General features: G+C 34.0%; 2 protein-coding genes across 2 annotated transcripts; both read right to left on the bottom strand.

Moving 5' to 3' along the window:
- Positions 1–3265: 3265 nt before the first annotated feature.
- Positions 3266–9041, bottom strand: LOC136815328 (src kinase-associated phosphoprotein 2-like). The gene is made up of 7 exons (XM_067071768.1): positions 9004–9041; positions 7715–7765; positions 7487–7513; positions 6924–7004; positions 6677–6760; positions 4919–4981; positions 3266–3542 (listed from the first exon to the last, which is right to left on the bottom strand). The coding sequence occupies exons 1-7, from the start codon at positions 9023–9025 to the stop codon at positions 3349–3351; spliced, it is 522 nt and encodes a 173-aa protein (XP_066927869.1). The 5' UTR covers positions 9026–9041; the 3' UTR covers positions 3266–3348.
- Positions 9042–9334: 293 nt separating this feature from the next.
- Positions 9335–18976, bottom strand: LOC136815358 (uncharacterized). Its single transcript, XM_067071801.1, has 9 exons — positions 18906–18976; positions 18306–18506; positions 17030–17122; positions 16002–16151; positions 14975–15046; positions 13826–13960; positions 12084–12304; positions 10168–10381; positions 9335–9405 (listed from the first exon to the last, which is right to left on the bottom strand). Exons 1-9 carry the CDS (start codon positions 18946–18948, stop codon positions 9335–9337), a joined length of 1200 nt encoding a protein of 399 aa, XP_066927902.1. The 5' UTR covers positions 18949–18976.
- Between the last annotated feature and the right edge of the window lie 1850 nt (positions 18977–20826).

Genomic DNA, 20826 nt, shown 5'->3' with positions numbered 1-20826 from the left:
GAAAATTTTGATTTATTTTCCTATTTCCAGGGAATTGTGTAAGGTTTATGTATATTTTGTAGCCTAAAAAGTTGTTCAAAATTAATTTGGCAAGAAGAAGAAGAAAAAATGAAGGTCTTAGCTCTTTTTGATCACTGGCTTTGCACGAGACGCCATTTTGTTTTTTTCAAAGTTTGTTGATATTTTAGCCTGTGATTTATAGGTTAGAAAAAGCGAAAAAAAAAATCTAGACTTTGTACGGCTTTGGAAATCAAGCCATCTGATTGGCCGATTTAAGAGCTTTCATTTGAGCTTTTACAGCGAGCGTAACAAAGCGTAACTCGCACGCAATCGCGTTTTGAAGTCATCATGCCCACAGGCATGATTTTAGCTGGACCAGTCTCGAAAGAGTTAAGGGCAACACATGCCGTGGGATGGACCGTATGAGTGCTCCTCCCGGGCTGAAATTAAACACACTTCACACAGGCTATCTTAGTGCTACATGGAAGCAAGTTAGTTCGGGTAAAATTGACTTCCCGTAATATTGAAAATATTTATTCAATTTTTTAGTATTTGCATGCTGACTTTGACCTGAAGGACCTTTTAAGAACATTTAAAACTTTAATTTAAAACACGTTTTTTTTATAAGAGCATCAAAATCTTTTCAGTCCGGTATTTATTGTATTTAATTAATTTGAAGATTACCCAGATTACCTTTTGAAACTGATTTGTTTGTCAATAAACGTTTTTTTATAAGAATATCCGAAAAAAATTTTAAGTCTGTAGATGTTCTTAACTTTTTTGAGTTTGAAGCCTAAACATGTTCTTATTTTCACCATTTTGTGAGTATTTTTGTCCATTTTCCTACGAAATTGAGTGTTCTAGGGTCTACAAAGCCTTAAAATGTAACAATTTGGCCATCAAAGCCTTATGTTCTTATTTAGTTTGTTCTTATAAAGAATCGTGTATATTAGTGACAAGTTGTATAATGAAAGGATGTAAAGGAAGAAGAACAAATGTCATGTTTATAAATCTAATATCCATAATTTCTCTCTTTTTATGAGAACAATTATTTTAAGAACACGAGGTTCAGTCGTGGTCAATACTTAAGAACATATCACAGCTCCAGACTTTATAATTGGCTGGTTACTGCTTTACACCCTCTTAAAGGTTTTGTTTTTAAATAAGAGCGTTTTTGTTTGCTTATTCATCAATTTTAATTGACAAGCTTTTTCACATTGGATTGACATGGATGTGGAGCAAGATTGGTCGGAAAGAGGAAAATAAAAACATTTTTTTGCTTATATCATCATAATATAACAATAGGAAGACACTGTCCTGATATGAAATAGGTGTCTGATATGAAACTGGAACATTTATAGAAAAATAAAACCTTTAAAGCCAATAGATAAATCAAGTTACCATTTTAAGTACAGTCTGAGAAAAATTTATCGTGAAAGTCATCACAAAAAAAAGAACACCTCATCCAAAATTCAATGATTCTTATAAAAACATGTCTACCTTTTTCTATCACTTCATTAATTTTTCCATTAATACACGTTCCTTTTTTATAAGAACAAACTATATAAGAACATAAAGGCTGCTATGGCCAAAATTTTACGAACGAGTTAAGAACATTAAAAGGCTTGCAGGCTCTAAAACACCCAATTTGATTAGGAAAATGGGAAAAAAATACTCACAAAATGGTGAAAACAAGAACATGATGAGAACATTTTTAGGCTTAAACCTCAAAAAGTCAAGAACACCCGAAGGCTTAGAAATCTTTCAGATGTTCTTATAAAAAACTTTTATTGACAAACAAATCAGTTTCAAAAGGTAATCTGGTTAATCTTCAGATTAATTAAATACAATAAATACCGGACTGAGAAGATTTAAACGCATGCGTGGTCGTTATTAAAAATATCCTGGTATTCTGTTTATAAACAAACCAACCCTTATTAATTTCCTCTTCATTTTCTTTATGTTTTCTATTTATTGCCGAAACGAAGGATTACTTGAATTACACTCTTTTTTTTATAAGAACCAGTAAATTTTTCCTAAGGCTCGGCTATTCCTATTTTTTTTTGCACTTAGAGCCTCTAGTTGTTCTTATCTTTAAGGTACAATTGAGGTATTTTAGGCTTTACACCCTGTTTATGCTATTTTGACCCTTAATATGCTTGAAATTTAGTCATTCCAGACTGAGGGCTGTACTTAAATTGTTCTTATTTTTAAACATTTTTGAGCCTCATTGTTCTTATAAAAACAGATACTTGATTATTTGGAGCAGATATTTAATTAGTTGATTTTAAGTTTCATAACATCATCAAGAATTTTTTTTTGATATTAGCTTGAAGTGATGATCAAAGAAATTTGGTACTTTTACTTAAAAATACTTAGATATTTTCTCAACTTTTACACGAAATATTTTTAATATAAATGTGTATGGAATTTACTCGGAATTATCTTTTTAACGAAAATTTAGTTTTAAATTTGAAGAATCATTTATTTTTGTTTTCCCTTTCTGAAGAAAAATTTAATTAAATGTATGCCGTATAAAAATATATTCAAAAATAATCATTTTAAATCAATGGTAAGAAAATGTACAAAAATTTTCAAAGAATCATAGAAAAATAATTTTGGAATTAAAAAAAAACTTTTAAAAGATGTAAAATCTTAATGGGTATCAAAATTTATTTACAAATTATCATCTATAAACAACAAAAAACGGTAGTATAATGATCTAGGTATATAAATCAAACAAATTGTTCTACAATACTAAAATATCTCACCGAAGACTATTTACCAACCCACCTAAGAAAAAGGCCCCAGCGGCAACCCTCATACCAATTTTGTTTGTTATCATTACGATCACAAAATTGGTTCAACTTTAAAAAACTAGCGAAAATAAGCAAACAATAGCCTAAATCGTGCATAACGCCAAAATCTTAATCAAACAATTGTGTAGTCTGAATCGCAGATCTCTACAAAACGCTGGCACACAACGTTTATCTAACGTTATATGAACGTTGTGAATGTTAGAAAAACGTTGTGTGTCAGCTGGGGGTAGATAGTAAGAGGCACTACACGATTTTTTATAAAAACAAACTGTATAAGAACATAAGGCTTCGATGGCCAAAATGTGAGGAATATTATTAAGAACATTTTAAGGCTTTGTGGGATCAAAAAAGAGTTTTGAGGATTTTACCTTATACAAAAATTTGTCAGCTATTTTTAGGGGCGCACTGTAATGCTTGAACAAAGAAATTCCATCTTACTTTAATAATTTCAAATCCCAATAAGAAGTTGTGTTTTTAAGATTTTACTTTATACAAAGTCTTTTCCATTCTTGTCAAACCACTATATAGTCTAATTCACGAATGCTGTTGTCAAGTGGTTGCTAGGCACCAGCCCAACTTTCCCTTCCAGATAGGCGAGCCACCAATCAACATGAACCTTCTCCAGGATGTACATGACGTCACCACGGTTAAAGGCTAAATCTTGGTCACCTTCACTTTCGCAATCATATATACCCATGTAAATGTTGTCAATCGAATATTGATCTGTGAACATAGATGTATAATAAAGTCAAAATGAGCTACACAATATCTGTTTCAACAACTCAGAGTTTCATTGTGCTCTTTTTCACTGATGATTGGTCCCTGAGCACCATGAAACTGTGAGTTTGAAACATATATTATGTCAACCCTTTATTATAGTAACGCTCTATTTACTTATCGAGCCTTCTACGAGGAGACGATAAACACCCTCTACTACTAAGATGTATAATAAAGTCAAAATGAGCTACATATTTTTGTATAAGCAACTCCAATGGGCTGTTCCATAAAATTTCCATACAGGGGGGTGGACGAACCTTTTCAAGGCAAAGAAAGATTTTTAAAAATGTGTGAATACCCCCTGGAAAATGTGCAACAAAAACCCTTGGAAAATTTCTTTTCATATGTTAAAAGTGAGAAGAGTGGACGAACTAAAATCAGTCTTTTGCCCCCTGGAAATTTTGAAATAACCTTTTACCCACTGGAAAAATGAAAAAAATACTTTTATATACCACGGAAATTCTTCTCTTCACTGTTTGGGTTGCTTACCATTCTAGTTCATTTTCTGAAAAATTTGCTTTAACCACGTCTGATATTAAACCATATCTATGCTTATAAACCATACCAAGGGCTATCGTTTGCCATACTTAGATTACTTTACGAGATAGCGAAAAAAATTGGCTAATTTCAGGGCTGAAGCCTTAGCAACTTGGTTGCTTATAAACAAAAAACATTTTAAACCATACAGGGTAATTGATTAACTTTTCCAGGGGGTGGAAGGATTTGAGTTGCACATTTTTTATATATAAATAAACTATGTAAGAACATGCTTCAAATACCACGAACAAGTTAAGAACACTTTAAGACTGTAGGACTCTAAAACACACTGTTTCTTAGGAAATTACGTAAAAATACTCACAAAATGGCGAATACTAAGAAAATTTCAAAGATAAAAACTCAAAAAGTTAAGAACGGCCAAAGGCTTAAAAAAATCTTATAAAAAAACATGTACAAGTCTATTTTCTTCTATCTGCCGAGAGTGCTCGATGATATCAGAGCTTGTTCAAATTAAAAGAAAGAGACTTTGAAAAATACCCTGGAGCAGTCTCTTTCTTTTAATTTAAATTTAAAAAACATCTATGGTTTTCCAAGAGGGATCATTGAAGGTATCCACGAGGTTCTTTCCTCATGAGCTGACATCAATAGTTACACGGTTTGTTGAAATCTTGCAAAGTAGAAAAAACATTTGCAAGAACATTCTAAAACTTTTCAGACTGCAGAACACGCAATTCTTTATGAAATCACGAATGACAAATGCCAGATATCTTGAAAAAGCGTTAAGGCTTAAAACCCGCAAAAACTTCGAAATCTTATATGCTTACCTGTGGGAGTCGGCGGTGCTAGTGGTGTCGGTGGAACCAGCGGTGGTCTTGAAGCGATCAGTGCTGAAATTGAAATAATTTAAACCTTTTTAAAGAAGACTTTATAAGTTCAACTACAGACAAGCTACATGCTGAATGGACCTACCTGAAGATTGATGTAATAAGACAATTGAAAAATGAGAAGAATAGTGTGAAAATGCAGAATAATACGAGAACAACTCGAGAAATTCATGGAATCCGGCGATTCTCGGCTGTTCTGGCGATTTTTAGAAAGTTCCTGTACCAAAATCAGTTTCATTAAAAATTGAACCATGCTTAATCGTGGACATTCTTGTAAATGATGTTTTTGTTTGAAAAAAACAAAGACATGAAACGAAAAAATCCAATGAAAATCTGCAAAAACGGAAATTTCCGGCTTTTTTGGCCGGGAAAAACATTTTCTCAAAAATCGAACTCTGTCATGTTTTGAGCATTGCGAATAAGCATCATTCTGCAAAAAATCAGAGAAAAATAAGGATGAAAATTCGAGAAAATGTCAAAAAAACCCGGTTTTTCCGGCATATTTCCGGCATTTTCAGCCGGAAAAAAATGTTTTTCGAAAATCTGGCTCCGTCACATTTTAGGTATTGTCATTTTGCATCAGTGTGCAAAATTTCATAAAAAGATATAAAGTACAGCTCGAGAAAGTCAAGAAATACTGTCTTTCCGGCGAAAATAGGTTGTTCCGGCGATTTTTGAATAGTTCCAGCTTCAAAAATCAATTTTATTGAAAATTGAAACATGCTTGATGGTGGACATTGCTATTAATAATGTTTTTGAATGAAAAAACAACCAATTATAAGGAAAAAGTCCAATGAAAATCCAGAAAAACGGCAATTTCCGGCATCGGACTCGGCCATGTTTTGGGCATATTGTTAATACGCATCTTTGAGCCAAAAATCAGAAAAAACTAATGATAAAATCTCGAGAAAGTGTCAAAAAAACAGTTTTTCCGGAAAAAATTATTTTTTGAAAATCGGGCTCCGTCACATTTTGGGCATGCCATTTTGCATCATTGTGCGAAAAATCAGAAAAAACTAATGAGCCAATCCCGAGAAAAGCTGGCAACAGACGAACGAACGAACGAACGAACGGACGGACGAACGGACATGGGTTAATTTAAAGGACCTCCACCGGGGTACCCGGAGGTAGGTCCAAAAAGAGAAGGTATTAAGAACTTCACATTTTGGGACACTCTTGACCATCTTGTTCAATTGTTGTTTTTGGGGGCTAGCAGTCCCTGGTGAATATGCCACAAACCCAAGCTTTAACAACTTGAGCCTACAATGTTGGCCATTATATTTGGCACAAAGGGAATTTCCCAGCAAAAGTTGGGTCAAGCTGGAGTTTTTACAAGTTCTTTGATGACTCTGTTGGTCGTTAAATGTTGAGACAAACGATTTTTCTACTTTTTCTAAAGAACGCGTCATCCCTATTGTTTAAAAATAACCAATCAGTTAAGTATCTTGTAAAAACTCCAAGGCATCTCCAAAAGTTAGGTGCCTTAACTTAGGGTGGAAAGTAGAGTTTTAAATCTGAGTTTTAAAATGAGACTTATGAATGGTCCGACTAGGCTGAGAATATAGCCTATAAGCCATTATAGCCTATAAGCCATTATACCCCTCCAACAATATGTAGTTTATATTAAAAAAAAACTATATTTACTGGATCTGAGTGGTCTAAACATTTAAGTTGGACGAAGCTAGTTGATGAAATTACCTGGACTATTCATTAGTTGAGGAGAGGTATGGGTGATTCCACCCATCGGAGTAGGCGGTTGTGGGCGTACTGCGGGCGTCGGTGCTAAAAAGATTTGACAGATAATTAATAACGATCACCATCAGCCAGTAGAATTTAAGATTTGATTGGGTGCTTAAAGTTTGCCGGAGAGAACTGAAATTGAAAGCTATGAGGGAATTTTCAAAATTTCTTTTTAAATTTTCTTCCTTGAAAAAGTGCCACTTACTTTGAACTTGGTTACTGACGTCATCATAAATTTCTCCACCGTCATCTTGTTCTGTTGGTTGTACTACGTCATCATATATTTCTGATGGAGAATAAAAAAAGATGATTGGCGTTAGTTTTCCCTTTTTTCGGCCCCGCCCTTTGAAAAACACCATAACTTAGGATTCAAATCTAAAACCCATTTTCCCTAATAAAGACAGCTCTTTAAAGAAACACTGCACCTAAAATGAACATTTTGATGAATGAAAACAAATCAAATTGGGACTGGACAACACCTTCCCAGGTACTATTTCCACCCAGTCTCTTTTATAAAAGACAATATTTCTAGTACTAGGACCCTTTAGAGGAACAAGAAATTGCACCGTTAGGTTCATTTTACCAAAAAGTTTTTCAACCTTTTCAAGGACCAAAAATAATTCTAATTATATAACCTTTAAATGTGGCTAAAATTAGGTCTTGAAAAATAACAAAACCCCCTTAAGCGGGGGTTTGAAGTCAAAAGCACCCTTTAACATCGACATATCATTTTACCCTCAATTTTCAATACAGAAAATTTGGTCTTACCTTCGCCTTGTGCACCTTCTGTATTTCCTAAGAAAATGGAAATAACATTTTAGACTACACGTTAAGAACAAACTATATAAGGGCAAAAACAGTTGATATGACTGTAACGCCCCAAACAACAACTTCACACATGATAAGAACAAACTATATAAGAACAAAGCTTTGGCGGGCCAAAATATTAAGAACAAGTTAAGAATATTTTAAGGCTTTTGCGGACTTAAACTCTACCTTGTTGATTTAGCGGTTTGGGGGCCGTATCGATGGTGGGTTGAATAACAGCTAAAAAAAGAGAAGATTTTTGTGTCGCTTTAAATTAAAGTTGAAATTTGTTCCGGATTAAAAGAACTCTGAACTCGATCATGGGGTTCTGAAGAATTCTAACCAGGGAAATCAAACTTTCGTAGCTTCCCTTGCAAAGGGTATTCTCACACGTATAACATATCATTAGTTTTTTCTAAAATAATATTTCTTTCATGACAATAAACTTTAAAATCAAAGACTGTTTATAGACAACTAACGTTTTTTTCATAACAGAAAAATTTGAATTCTTTTTTTCAGTACTTTCTTCAAAACAGGATGTTCTTCACCAATACACACATGAATACCATAGATTTATAAAGGGGTGGATGTCGTGCTTCTTCTATAAAGCGTGCCGAGGTTAGTAGGAAAGTAGGTGGGAAATTCTACTCAGATCACGTGACATTACAATAGAATTTCAGCGCTTGACCAATCAGAAGCTTTGCAGGTTTTCGAAAACAATAGCAACAATATTTTTTCCGGTAATTCGAGATCACTTTTGCAGCATTATACGTACATGTTCCTGTTTGGGCGCTTAAATGTCTGAATTTCAACTTATCTACGGTAATTGTTGATATGTCATCAAACTTATGGGTTTTAGCAGTTCTATACAACTTTTGAAAAGAAAAATTATTTTGAAAAATTATTTTTTCCGATATTCACTTTTTTTGCTTGGAAGAGCTTAAAGCACGACTAGCCCTTCGGGCTTTATAAATCTGTGCTGAATACACGTTGTTTGTAATACCAATTTTGTTTTATGAAAAGAATCAAGGCTTGTTTGTTTATTTGAGAATCTTAGAGTAGGGGCAGACACTATGTAGAGGAGCAGAAAAATTCTTTATCTAATTTCAACGCATTAATTAGGCCATTTCATTTTATATCCATACAGGGGGCGGACGAGCATTTTTAAGGGGGTAATATGAGAAGAATTTCCAGAATTCTTTTTATTTTTCCAGGGGGTAAAAAATTATTCTAAAAGTTCCATTGGGTAAAAGACTAATTTTAGTTCGTCCACCTTCTTTAAGGTATAAGGTTGATACACTCGCTTGAAGAAAGGAATTTTCCAAGGTTTTGTAGCAAATTTTACAATATTCTAGGGGGTAGCCACATATTTTGAAGATTTCTTTTAGCTTGAAATAGTTCTTCCACCTCACCCCCTCCCCTGTATGGAAATTAAATAGAACAGCCTTTTGGAATAAAGTCAAAATTTGTTTACTTACGTTTATTATTAACGTGGTTCATGATGTCATCGTAGAAGTCATCTAGAATTAAATAAGAAACGAATAAAACAATCTTTTAACAACTATCGATAAAACTGACGGCTTTTCTCTCGAAAAACGAATCCATCAAATGAATCAATCGTAGAAATGATCTAGACATCCAAAAAGAATAAGAAATCTTTAAGCTTAGTACTCATTTGTGCAAAAAATCGCGTCTAAGTGCGTCTAAGTGCACCGAACACATTTTTGCTTTCTAGTGAGTACGTTCACTAAACGCACTTAAGCGCACTTAGATGCACATAAACGCCTTGATTTTGCTACTTTCAACGATTCAAGTAGAAGAAGCTTCAATTTCGATACAGTTGGAATGCTGTATCTGAAGTTTTCTATGAATGAAAACTCCTGAAGGAGGAAGTTTTCTCCAATAGTAGTAAAAACTATGGAAACTTATTAAAACAGGGCGGCAGGGGCGGCGGGGTGATTTTCAAAGCCCAGTGCATATTCTTGAGAGGATAAAAAAAACACAGTAAAATAGATTTTTCAAAATGACCAGTTGATAATTACTGACGCATTTCATTTTATATCCATACAGGGGGCGGACGAACATTTCCAGAGGATAGTCCCAATAAGGTTTTCAGGGGGTGTTTTTCCAAGGGGGTAAAAAGTTATTTAAAAATTTCCAGGGGGTAAAAGACTGATTTTACTTCGTCCACCCTTACTTTTAAGGTATGAAAATAATTTTTCCAAGGGTATTTTCACCATTACACCATTTTCCAGGGTGTATCGACACATTTGCAATAATTTTTTTTTGACTTGAAAAAGTTCGTCCACCCCCTGTATGGTTTTTTAATGGAGCAGCCCATTATGGGTAATTAAAAATGTCTCAGCACAAACAGTGGAGAAAACATCCGCCGTCATCCTACCCGATGATGCACGAAGGATCTCTAAAAAACGTAGCCAAATGTAGAATCTCGTAATCCAAGCCAACATAAAATTCCACATGTAAATAAGAGCCAATTGTGAGAAAGATAAAACTGTTAAATCAACAATGCAGTCCATTATTTCCTGTAGTTTTAGAAGTGAAATATCTCAATCTTGGAAACCATCTGATTTATCCCTTTCAGAAGAAATCCAGAAGGCATATTGATATAAATAATAGCTTACCACCACCCATATCTCCACCGGACACATTCGTCGGTGGTGCATCCACAATATCTGTCACCATGGCACTACCGCTATTCTCCGCCGATCCACTCGAACTGCTCCCTGGTGCATTCTGGTTGAAAGCATCATTAACGAAGCCTTCATTTGTTGTCTCGATAACCGCTGCTAGATGTTTTCTCCACTGCTCAGCATGTTGTAAACTATCAGCTTGAAACTAAAAAACAGTTAAGAAAATTTTCTTGACTACCTACATGAAGTTTTCAGTTACAGTGAAGTCTCTATAACTCGAACACGCACGTGGGGAACACAAATTTGTTCAAGTTAAAGAAAATTTGAGTAATGGAGCCTTTAAGGCATTACTAACTGATCATAAAACTTGTTCCAGTTAAGGAGGTTCGAGTTAAAGAGACTCTGAGACACTGCATTATATTCATGATATGCACCACTGGAGAGTCTTCTGAGAACTTTTAAAATTTTCCACCCAATACGTCACTTAAACAATAGAAAAAGTGACGTATTGGGTGGAACAAAAACAGAAAAGATGCATCATTTCGTGAGGTCATTGCAGTGGTACAATTTTCTGCTTCCCTCCATCTGGGAGGGCTCAAAAGTGTTGTTTCTTAGTTATATTTTTTATATTTTAAGTTCAGCACTTTCCATTAGTAATTTGAATCCCTCAATGCCCCTAGTCTGATGTCAGCACTAATATTCTAAATAGAATTGAACAATTTTTGCCAAAATTTGGTAAATCTTGGAAAACGACATCTGGCTAAATCACAAAGTCACAGTTTGAATGTCTCACAAATTAGAAGAAAGAATGATACTTGTCAGGAAGAGTGTGTTAGGCAACATTTCTTTAAACGTTCATATAACGTTATAAAAGGCTACATACACTACACAATATATTGTCAGGCAATACATTGGCGATATATTGACGATATATTGCTGAGTGCCAGCAAAATATTGAAAAGATGTTTGCAATTTATATTGTCATCTTGATTTGCAATTTTCCTACAATATAGGGGGATTGTTTACATAAAGAAAATTCCTTTTTATAATAGAGCACCTGTTCTTTACATCGTACATTACGGTCCGAAAACGATATTGTCAAATATCGTTTGTCAATACTGTCGAACGTGCTAACCGCACTGGGCTCAACTTCAGTGTTTTTCTTTCATCGTTTTTCAGGCCCAATTGTAAACTTAATAGGCTAAATCTGATAAAAAATAGAGGGTTCTAGAATTGTTTTGAATGCAAAAACTAGTCATTAATAATAATAATCATGCCCCAAAATTTTAGCCTCGTTTTGGCGAAAACTCGTGACCACGCCCTTAAAAATGAAAATTTTCAAAAAATGAAAGAAACCCCCCCAGATAATCACCCAAGGAACAAGTGTGCCGAATTTCAACAAAATCCGACTATTTTTGAAGTCTCCAGCCTGCCCCAAAGTTTTAGCCTCGTTTTGGCGAAAACTCGTGACCAAGCCCTTAAAAATGAAAATTTTCAAAAAAAAAAAAACCCAGATATTCACCCAAGGAACAAATGTGCCAAATTTCAACAAAATCAGACTATTTTTGAAGTCTCCAGCCTGCCCCAAAGTTTTAGCCTCGTTTTGGCGAAAACTCGTGACCACGCATTTAAAAATGAAAATTTTCAAAAAATAAAAAAAACGCCCCCAGATATTCACCCAAGGAACAAATGTGACAAATTTCAACAAAATCAGACTATTTTTGAAGTCTCCAGCCTGCCCCAAAGTTTTCGGACAGACATACATACATACACACACACACACACACACACATTGTCAGATTCTAGCCCAACTGAAGTTGAGAATACTGTGCCTTAAGGATGTTAAAGGCGTTAGATGAACGGCCGTTTGACGTTTTATACCGACTGAGTTACGGAAAAACACTCACAGTATAGCTGCTTTGATTCTTGTCGGGGTGTTCAAGATGAAATAAAAATCCATTTCCTTTGGCTGGTACATTCAACCGGTACCCAGTTGCCAAATCGATAATTCCCATTGCTTCTTTGTCAGTTTCGGTCTCGTAATAGAGGAGTAGAGAATCCAAGAGAACGCAAAATCGTTTCTTCCACCGAAGAGAAAGCAATGAGCGTTTGTTCTTTCGGATGGTACCTGTTGATGAAAGTAAATAAATTTAAATGCGAAGTACCTTATAGGCCCTTTCTACGCCGGCCCTTATTGGCGTTATTTTTAGGCTCTTGGTGTAAAAAGGGCCGGTGTAAAAAGGGCCAAAATTTTGCAAATTTTACTGAAAAGTGGCGTTAGTTTTTGAACATTTTTCTCTGTTTAAAAGGATTTTGGGTATATGATTCGAAGATAAAAAATTGGCCAATGTTTTACTCCATAACTAAAACTTCAATGGAATTTTCAACAGTTTATTGCTGAAAATGATATTTTAATGTAAATTGAAGCATAAATAGCCATTCTAACAAATTTTGGCGTTATTTACGGCCCTAATCTGGCGTAAGCCCAAAATCAGGCTGTGGCGTAAAAAGGGCCGATAGGGTAAATAAGTTTATTCATCTGGTGGCTGTCGGCGGAGCCTTTTCTAATTAGCGCTACACCTGGGAGGTCGAATGCTACACATACTCTCAGCTGGCACAAAACGTTGTTTCAACGTTCATTTAACGTTATATGGACGTTGTGAACGTTAGATAAACGTTGAAACAACGTTGTGTGCCAGCTGGGACTCTCAGCTCCCAGTACAGTAACTTACTAGCTAAACCAGTTTACCCAATCTAAGCTACTTATGAGTTAGTGATGACCGAACCCACAAATCTTGGATTGTAAGGCGAATACTCTAACGACTGAGCTAACCAGCCACAAAAGCAAATCAAAGTTTCCAAACTTAAAGGTTTTCTACGGGAATAAAAGAAACTTATTTTAGGCAGTGTCTTCATGCTGAGTCAGATGAATTAAAGCTAATTTTTTACGCAACGATACCCTGCATGAGGGTGCAAACAAGTGAAAAATGGAAAGTTGTTTCGAAATGTGACCTCACATTCTATTGCTTTTGTAAACAAAAAAATAGCAAGTTGATTTCGAGCAAATTTACAATCGAATGTTTTGATTGCAAGATTGAAAACGTTCTATTCATCATAAACATAAAAACATTCGAAAGAGTATCAGTAAAAATCCCTTTGTTTGAGGAATGTTTTTTTAATCGATATATTTTTATTTTTTCAAAACCTTTTTCTAATCTTGTTCCCGGGGGATACTTAGGCAAAATGGGTGTCGGGTATGTGCGAGCCATAAGGTTACCTTTTCTCATTCCTCAAAAGTCTCTCGAAGGGGTACAAATTCAAAAGTTAGTCTCTGAAAGGGTCCCAAAATCACAAAAATGAAAAATTTCTCTCTCAAAGGGTCACGATTTCCAAGAATTTTGACCAAAATTTGGTGAAAATCAAACCAAAATTTGGAAAAAATGAACCAAAATTTAGGAAAAAGTCTCTCAAAGGGTCCCAAAATCACCAAAATTTTGTCTCTCAAAGGGTCGATTTTCGATTTTCGGCTCGGACATACCCGTCACCTCGCAAACCTAGTACCTCCCCGGGATCTTGTCGCACTTGTTTTTACTACATCAGCATCATCAGACCTTTCAATCAAAACAAAACCTTTAAAACAGGATCATACCATAAAATATGGCTTTCGCTTTCATTTCTTCGGCAGAACTTGATTTCAATGTTTTCATCCGATCTTCAGTATCGTTGCTAGTGATTGACAAAGATTGGTCAGAAGAAGTGTTCGAAATCTCGTCTGCTGCTTTGTCTAAAAATGTGTAAAAAGAAATACCATGTTTTGGAGGGTGATTTGGGAATAATAGTCCCGAGGTTCATTGAAAACATTTCAAAATAGCCTGAACGTAGTGAGGGCTATTTGAACCCGGGGGGTAATAGGGCAAGATGGGTTACGGGGATGCTCCGCTGGTCAGGGTACCTTTTTTAACCTCCACGAGTCTCAGGTAGGGTCGCAAAAACACCAAAACAGAAAAATCAGTCCCTCGTAGGGTGCCTTTTTTTGGAAAATTTGGGAAAAAAGTAGAAAATTTGAGAACATTTTGGAATTTCAGTCCCATTCAGAGTCCCCTTTTTCACAAATTTCGAGTCCCACGTAGGGTCCATTTTTCGAACCTCAGCGGAGCACCCCCGTCGGTCGACAAGGGTAGTACCCCCCGGTATTTGAAATGTTTTCAATGAAACATTATAATTCTCGAGGGATTCATTTCATTTAAAACTATATTGTATAGGTATTGTACTCTTTCTTTATTTGCTTCGTCCCAAAGAAGACGTCAAAAAAAAGTTTTCAAGTCGTTATGAGATTTGAAAACGTCCATTAATTACCCCACTAAAATTCACTATTCTCATGAGAAAATTAATATGAAAATAATAGAATCTAGCTGCGATCCAGACATCAATCCCTAAGGGCTTTCTTTTTTGTTCATTCCTGTCGTACTCTTTCAAAGTTGCCGTCCTAGGTGTTAAAGCTGGGTGTCCACTGAAAAACAATAAGTTCGTCGCAAAAACCTGTTGACAAAAAATAAATCCAGACATATGTCTGGAATTAAAAGTCTATTCTTCTTTCTAACGACAAAGTAAAAAAATAATAAACGATATAGAATGAAAACGTTTTCATTGTCCATCGCTAATCTTTTTCGCCCTATCGCAAATAAAACAATAGGTTTTTAATTCCAAACATATGTCTAGATTTATTTTTTGCGACAAACAAATTAGCGATGAACTTAATTTTTCCAGTGGATACTCAGCTTAAAGGTCCTTAATTTACCCTTGATGGCCGATCCAGGTGCTTCTTCATAAAAGTCATCTTGTGTTAGTTGTGGTGGAGGTGGTGGCAAATCTATGATGAGAAAAATTTCCATTGAATTTGAGCACTTTGAAAACTTAGAACCTGGTAGAATGTGCAAAAGAGTGTGTACATCTATCAACCCTCCTTATCATCACAAGGAGATTGGCTTCAAGTACTCTAAATTAAAATTGTTGTGTTTCTGAGCACAATAATGTAATGAATAATAAAATTTGATGCCATTTGCTCTAAGTAATGTCAAATTCAGACCCATTCCATTCAAATTCGTGGAAAAAGAATCGATATCTGAATTGGATCAATATACGGTATATTGACGTATAGGCTACTTTAGACTACACAATATATTCGTGGGCAACACTCGACCATATAGTTTACAGACCGTAATGTACGAAGTGAACAACTGGTACTCTATTATAAAAAAGAATTTTCTTTCCGTAAACAATCCTTCTATATTGTTGGAATATTGCAAATCAATCTGACAATATATTGTGAGCATCTTTTTAATATATTGCCAGATATTTTGGACCATATATAGTCAATATATTGCATGACAAAATATTGTGTAGTGTATGCAGTCCTTATTGTAATGTCATGTCATGTAATGTAATGTCAATATTGGTATTACCATTATTATAATGTCATAATAAGTTAATGTAATTTTATCTATGAAAATTTTGAGTAATAGAGTTGTTCAGAAGGTCTTTGGAAGCTATTTATGCTCTTTTTGACAGGCATGAATGATTGGATTAAACTTCCACATAATCGATGAGGTCCGTTCTCAGTCCAGGGCTACCCTAAAAACCTGGAAAATCCAAAGGGTCAGTAAAGTTTCTCAAAAAATCCAGGTTGGTCTCTAGATTTTTGAAGAATTCAGGTGTGTTTCTAATTTTACAAAAATTAAGGACATTTTGACCTCCTCGAGATTTTTCTGGAATAGCCCAATAAATTATGTCTGATATGATATGAAAGAGAGTTGCATTTTATGAACCTGAATTTTTGTTAGTGGTTTGTGATGGATCTTCGTACATGTCATCTTGAGTGATTGGTGTAGGAGTTGGTGTAATGATTGGTGATTGAGGTACTGGAGATTGTTGTTGTTGTTGAGCTGGTGGTGAAGTCAATGTCGGTGATGTAACATCTAGAAGCGTGTAGATTTTTTTACTGAAATTTTGTGATGGTACCTAAATTCCATTTTACCAAGAGGGATGAAAAATCTGTGTAGGAAGATCTGATATTTTTGAATTATGGTTACTAGAGGTCTATTTATTCTTTTGCTGAATTTTTAACAAAAACTTCTAAAGCACATTTTGATTAATTCTTGCATTTTGATAATAATGATACCTTTATCCACTATCAAAATCAAATCTTCCAAAATTACTATTTTTTTGGTCATTTTTGAAATGTGAGTCATGACAAATAAAGTCATGACAAACAAAATAATTGAAAATATTTTCTTCTGGGCAAGATTATTCTCAAAAAAAGGGTAAAGACGAAAAACAAAATTTTGTTCATTCTTGACGTTTCGATACTTGTTGTATCATGATCACAAGCAAATGTTAGCTAAATAACAAATGTTAAATAAAATAATTTCATGTATTTTAGGCTATTATATTAGGCCAACTTCGTGTATGGATATTCAAACTAAACAGTCTAATCTATTCTTCCAATTAAATTTTGCATCCCTTTATAAATATTTAAAATAGAATACAGATAAAATAGTAGCTTTTCTCTGTACTTACTTTTTGCCTGAATGACGTGTATATTAGATAGAATACGAAATATAGTATATTGAGATCACTTCATCTCTGAATACAAATGCTTTAGTTGTATTCAAAATTCATAATTCCTAGAGAAATAGTATGAAATATTGAGGAAGAGAGGTGCTCTCCCCTACCTTTAGGTAGATAGCTATTGAAAGAGGAGTCTTCGATTTGCCTCTGACTGCAGTCACAAACTTACTTATATGAATCATTAATAAGAAATGTATAAATTAAAAATTGGTTAGTATAATATTACCCATTCCTTTACAGGATTGACTCCTCGGTCTGGAATCATTAATGGTGTCTTTTTTCTTACTGGACTTTTGAGAAAGTCTTCGATTTACAACAGCTAAGATGTGAAAAGTGTGTGTGTATTGTTGTTAGTGTATGTGAGTGTGTAGTTCTGTCAGTGTTTAAGTCTGTCTCAATATAAATCTGCAGTAGATTAATCTTGATTCGATAATAATTATGATATTACATACTGAATCTAATTCTAGCTCCACAACTAAAGTCTTTCTCAATATAATCTGCAGCTGAGACAAAAAGGCTGTAACTTTTGATAGAATTCGAATTAGAGGGCGGTTTTGTGTTTGTTGAAAAGATATTCAAGGGTGGAATATTACCAAACAGAAAAAATTCAAAAGATTTTGTGAAATGGAGATGAAATAACGAAGACGAAAAAGTCAATTTCTTGTAAGATTGTTCTCCAATCTTCATTTTCATATTAAAGAAAGCTTCAATCTTAGAGGGTTATCGCTGGGAGAAAAATTTCAAAAAATTCAGTCAAAAGTATAGCTTGAAACTACTGTCTGGTTGACTAAAAAGTGGGCTCTTTTTGTTATTTTTTATGACTTTTTAAGCTGATTAGTGATATATTTTGGGCTATATTATTAATTTCATTATATATCTTTTAATCAAATTGATATTTTTAAACAACTTTTTACAGAGATGATATCTAAGATCAAAGAATTACTGTTGTGCAAAAGGAAAACTACAGCACAGTTATTCACAAAGTTGATTTTTTTTTTTCATCTTCATTTTACATTTTTTTTAAATATTTTTCTATCCGGTAATATTCCACACTTGAATATCTTTTCAACAAGCACAAGACCGCACAAGATCTTATTGAAATTCTATCAAAAGTTAAAGCCCTTCTTGTCTCAGCTGCTGCAGATTATATTGAGACAGACTTTAGTTGTGGAGTTGCAATTAAATGCAGATTGTATTATATCATAATTGTATAATCCTAGGAAAAAGTGCTGATGAAAGTGAAATGGATAAGTTTATTTGAAATAACAGTGGTATGGGATTGAGGAAAAAAGGTAAAAAGCTGTAATAAAATCACTAAGATGTGTCTCAGAAAAAGTATTCAAAATATTATTTAAAAAATTGATGATGTTGAATTTTTCAGATCATTTTCTTTTGGTTAGTAACCGGCAATGCTTTTAAAAGTTTAGACCAATCTTTTTAAAGGCTCCTTGACAAAAAATGATGTACTTGTAAAGTTTGTTGAACGGAAGTATAAAACGTACCTTTGATATCAGTTCGACTTGGCTGTGAGAAGCCTTTACGTTGAGGTTTCTCAACTTCTTTGCTGGGCTTCTCAAAGGATGGCATATTGTTTAGTTTTGTGATGGCGTAATTCATTTTGTCCACTTGATCCTCAATATCCATGAGAATTGAAGATGAAGAAATTTCATTTTTAACGTCAATGTTCAAAAAATTGATACACCCTGAAATGAGAGAGAACAAAGAATTATTATTAAATAATTATTGGTACAAAATACTTGATTGAATTCAATGAAAAACTTTTTAAAAAAATGACTTGTTGCCACTTATGTCCATAGCTACTTTATCATACTAAAGGTCGAGAGAGTTGGTCTCCAACTGGTCAAAATTGAATGCTGAGCAACAGTTTTATACTGAAATTCTCTTGTTTAAAATAATGTAATGCTAAAATTTTTTCATGACATATTAACTAAAACAGAAGTCACTGGTTAATGCTCAGCCAGTCAAAGGATGATTATACATAGTTAAGTTAACAGATTTCCAAATTCAAATGACTATTAACTCCATACATTATATGTTATAAATAAATAGGAAGCACATTTTTTAAACATAATATACTGTACCTTCTAAGAGCTTGATGATTTCCTTTGGTGTGATTTCACCCATTATTTTTTAACTTTATCTGAAATTGAAAAACCATTCATTTATTGCCCTGCTGTTTAATTTCATTACCAAATTTTGGTGATATAAAAGTAAAGAGTGAAAATAAGGTCTGACCCGTTTTTTTTGTTGTGAGACAAATCATAAAAGTTTGACCTTCCATGTCTGTCCATCCAGGTTGCAGGTAAGATTTTGTTGTAAAAAACCTGTAAACCTGTAAAACTGTAAACCTCATGAATTATGCAATTCAGCAAATTACACTTTTTTTTTAAAGGAAACTTAGAATGGCTCCAAGCCTGGAGTTCCTTTTTTTACAGCGTGTTTCAGCCTCAAAGTTCCTTGTCGAGTTATTAAGCCAAAAAATGATAGAAAATGTTTGTTTATCAAAAATCTATTTATTGATACGTGTGTACTTTAGGTCAAAATTTCAAATTATTTTAATGATTATATATATTATATGAAAAGTTAAAAGAACCCCTTGACCAAATCTTATTTTTTCTTTAGTGGGAGTTCAGGGGTGTCCCATTCCGCAATTTTGCCAATTTTTCCCTAATTTCTACCAAAATGTCTAAAAAAAGGCCATCAAAAATCCTTTGAAATTCAAGATTTTTGTCAAAAATTTCAGAAATTTTGAATATTTTCTGCAAATTCTGAATTTGTTTTTTTCTGCATTAAAATTACCCAATTTTCTGCCTCCCACCTGGTTTCTAAGAATTGACAAAAACAATTTGCCTCTTGAATCTCCTGCAGTTTTTCTGTGAATAGATTTTCATTTAATTGATAGAACTTATCAAAGGTTTTTTGAAGTTTGTATATAAATCAAATATTTTGATGTTACTAAGGGATTGAGCAGGAAAAGTAGATAAAGAAAATGGGGTTATTTGTTAAGTTTATCTTTAGTAAAAAAGGGCCTTGATAAGTTTTAAAATCTATTCACGGGAAAACTGCAGGAGATCAGAGAGGCAAATTGTCAATAGCACACTTCAAAAGCTCTATCGATTAACTAAAAACCGATTCACTTAAAAACTGCTGCCAGGAGATTCAGCCATTTTTCTGTCAATTATACACCCTACACTAGAACTCCAGGCTACCTACTAGCTGATAAGGAGAATAATACTAAAAATTTGTCTTGATCTAAAGGTGCCCTACAAAAACCTGTTTTTAAAAGGCCTTTTTTTGAATCTCAGACGCTGGTCATATTTGATTTGAGATACATTGAGATTCGATCACATTCAACAAAAATCAATTTTCAATCAGTCGCATGCGTTCAATTTGGTTCCATCGTTGGTCCCGTTCATTGAGATTGCCTGGAAACTTATGATAAATATGCATTAATGTGTCATTGTTTTTGTTTAGCTTTGAGAACATGACAATTCGTCTAGCAAAAGATCTATCAAAATTCTCACCACAATTTTCATCGAAAGTTTTCCTGTGCCTATGAACAGAAGAAAATGATAGAGAAAAAGAATATAAACGACTCTTATATCAAAGAACAAAGGAGATTTATAATTGATTGATACCAAACACCAAATTAACCTGCTCATTTGTGACTTTCAGCAGCTATTATAACACTATCAGCAATGTATGTACCTAAATTCTTAACAAAAAAACAATAATACTAAAAAGGAAAAAAATGGCAACAAACCAGAAAAACAACAAAAAATGGTTTCCGATATTGAACCCACCCGGATTTCGACAGTATAATGCCAAGGCTGCCATAGCTCACTCACCAAGCATGCTTACTAGTAAGTGTACTGGCTAAGCTAAATGAAGAAAAAATGGGGCGTGGCCTCTTTCTTCGCTACTATTTTGCTCAGAAAATGATCAACTTCCTGTTTCACAAAATTCCAGGAATTACGAAGGAGAGGTCTGGGTAAAAAACAT

This window comes from Clytia hemisphaerica, unplaced genomic scaffold (assembly GCF_902728285.1).
Source record: "Clytia hemisphaerica strain Z4C2 unplaced genomic scaffold, Clytia hemisphaerica genome assembly, whole genome shotgun sequence".
NCBI lineage: Eukaryota > Metazoa > Cnidaria > Hydrozoa > Leptothecata > Clytiidae > Clytia > Clytia hemisphaerica.
The sequence above is the reverse complement of the archived record's forward strand: the minus strand, read 5'-3'. Positions and strand labels throughout refer to the sequence as shown.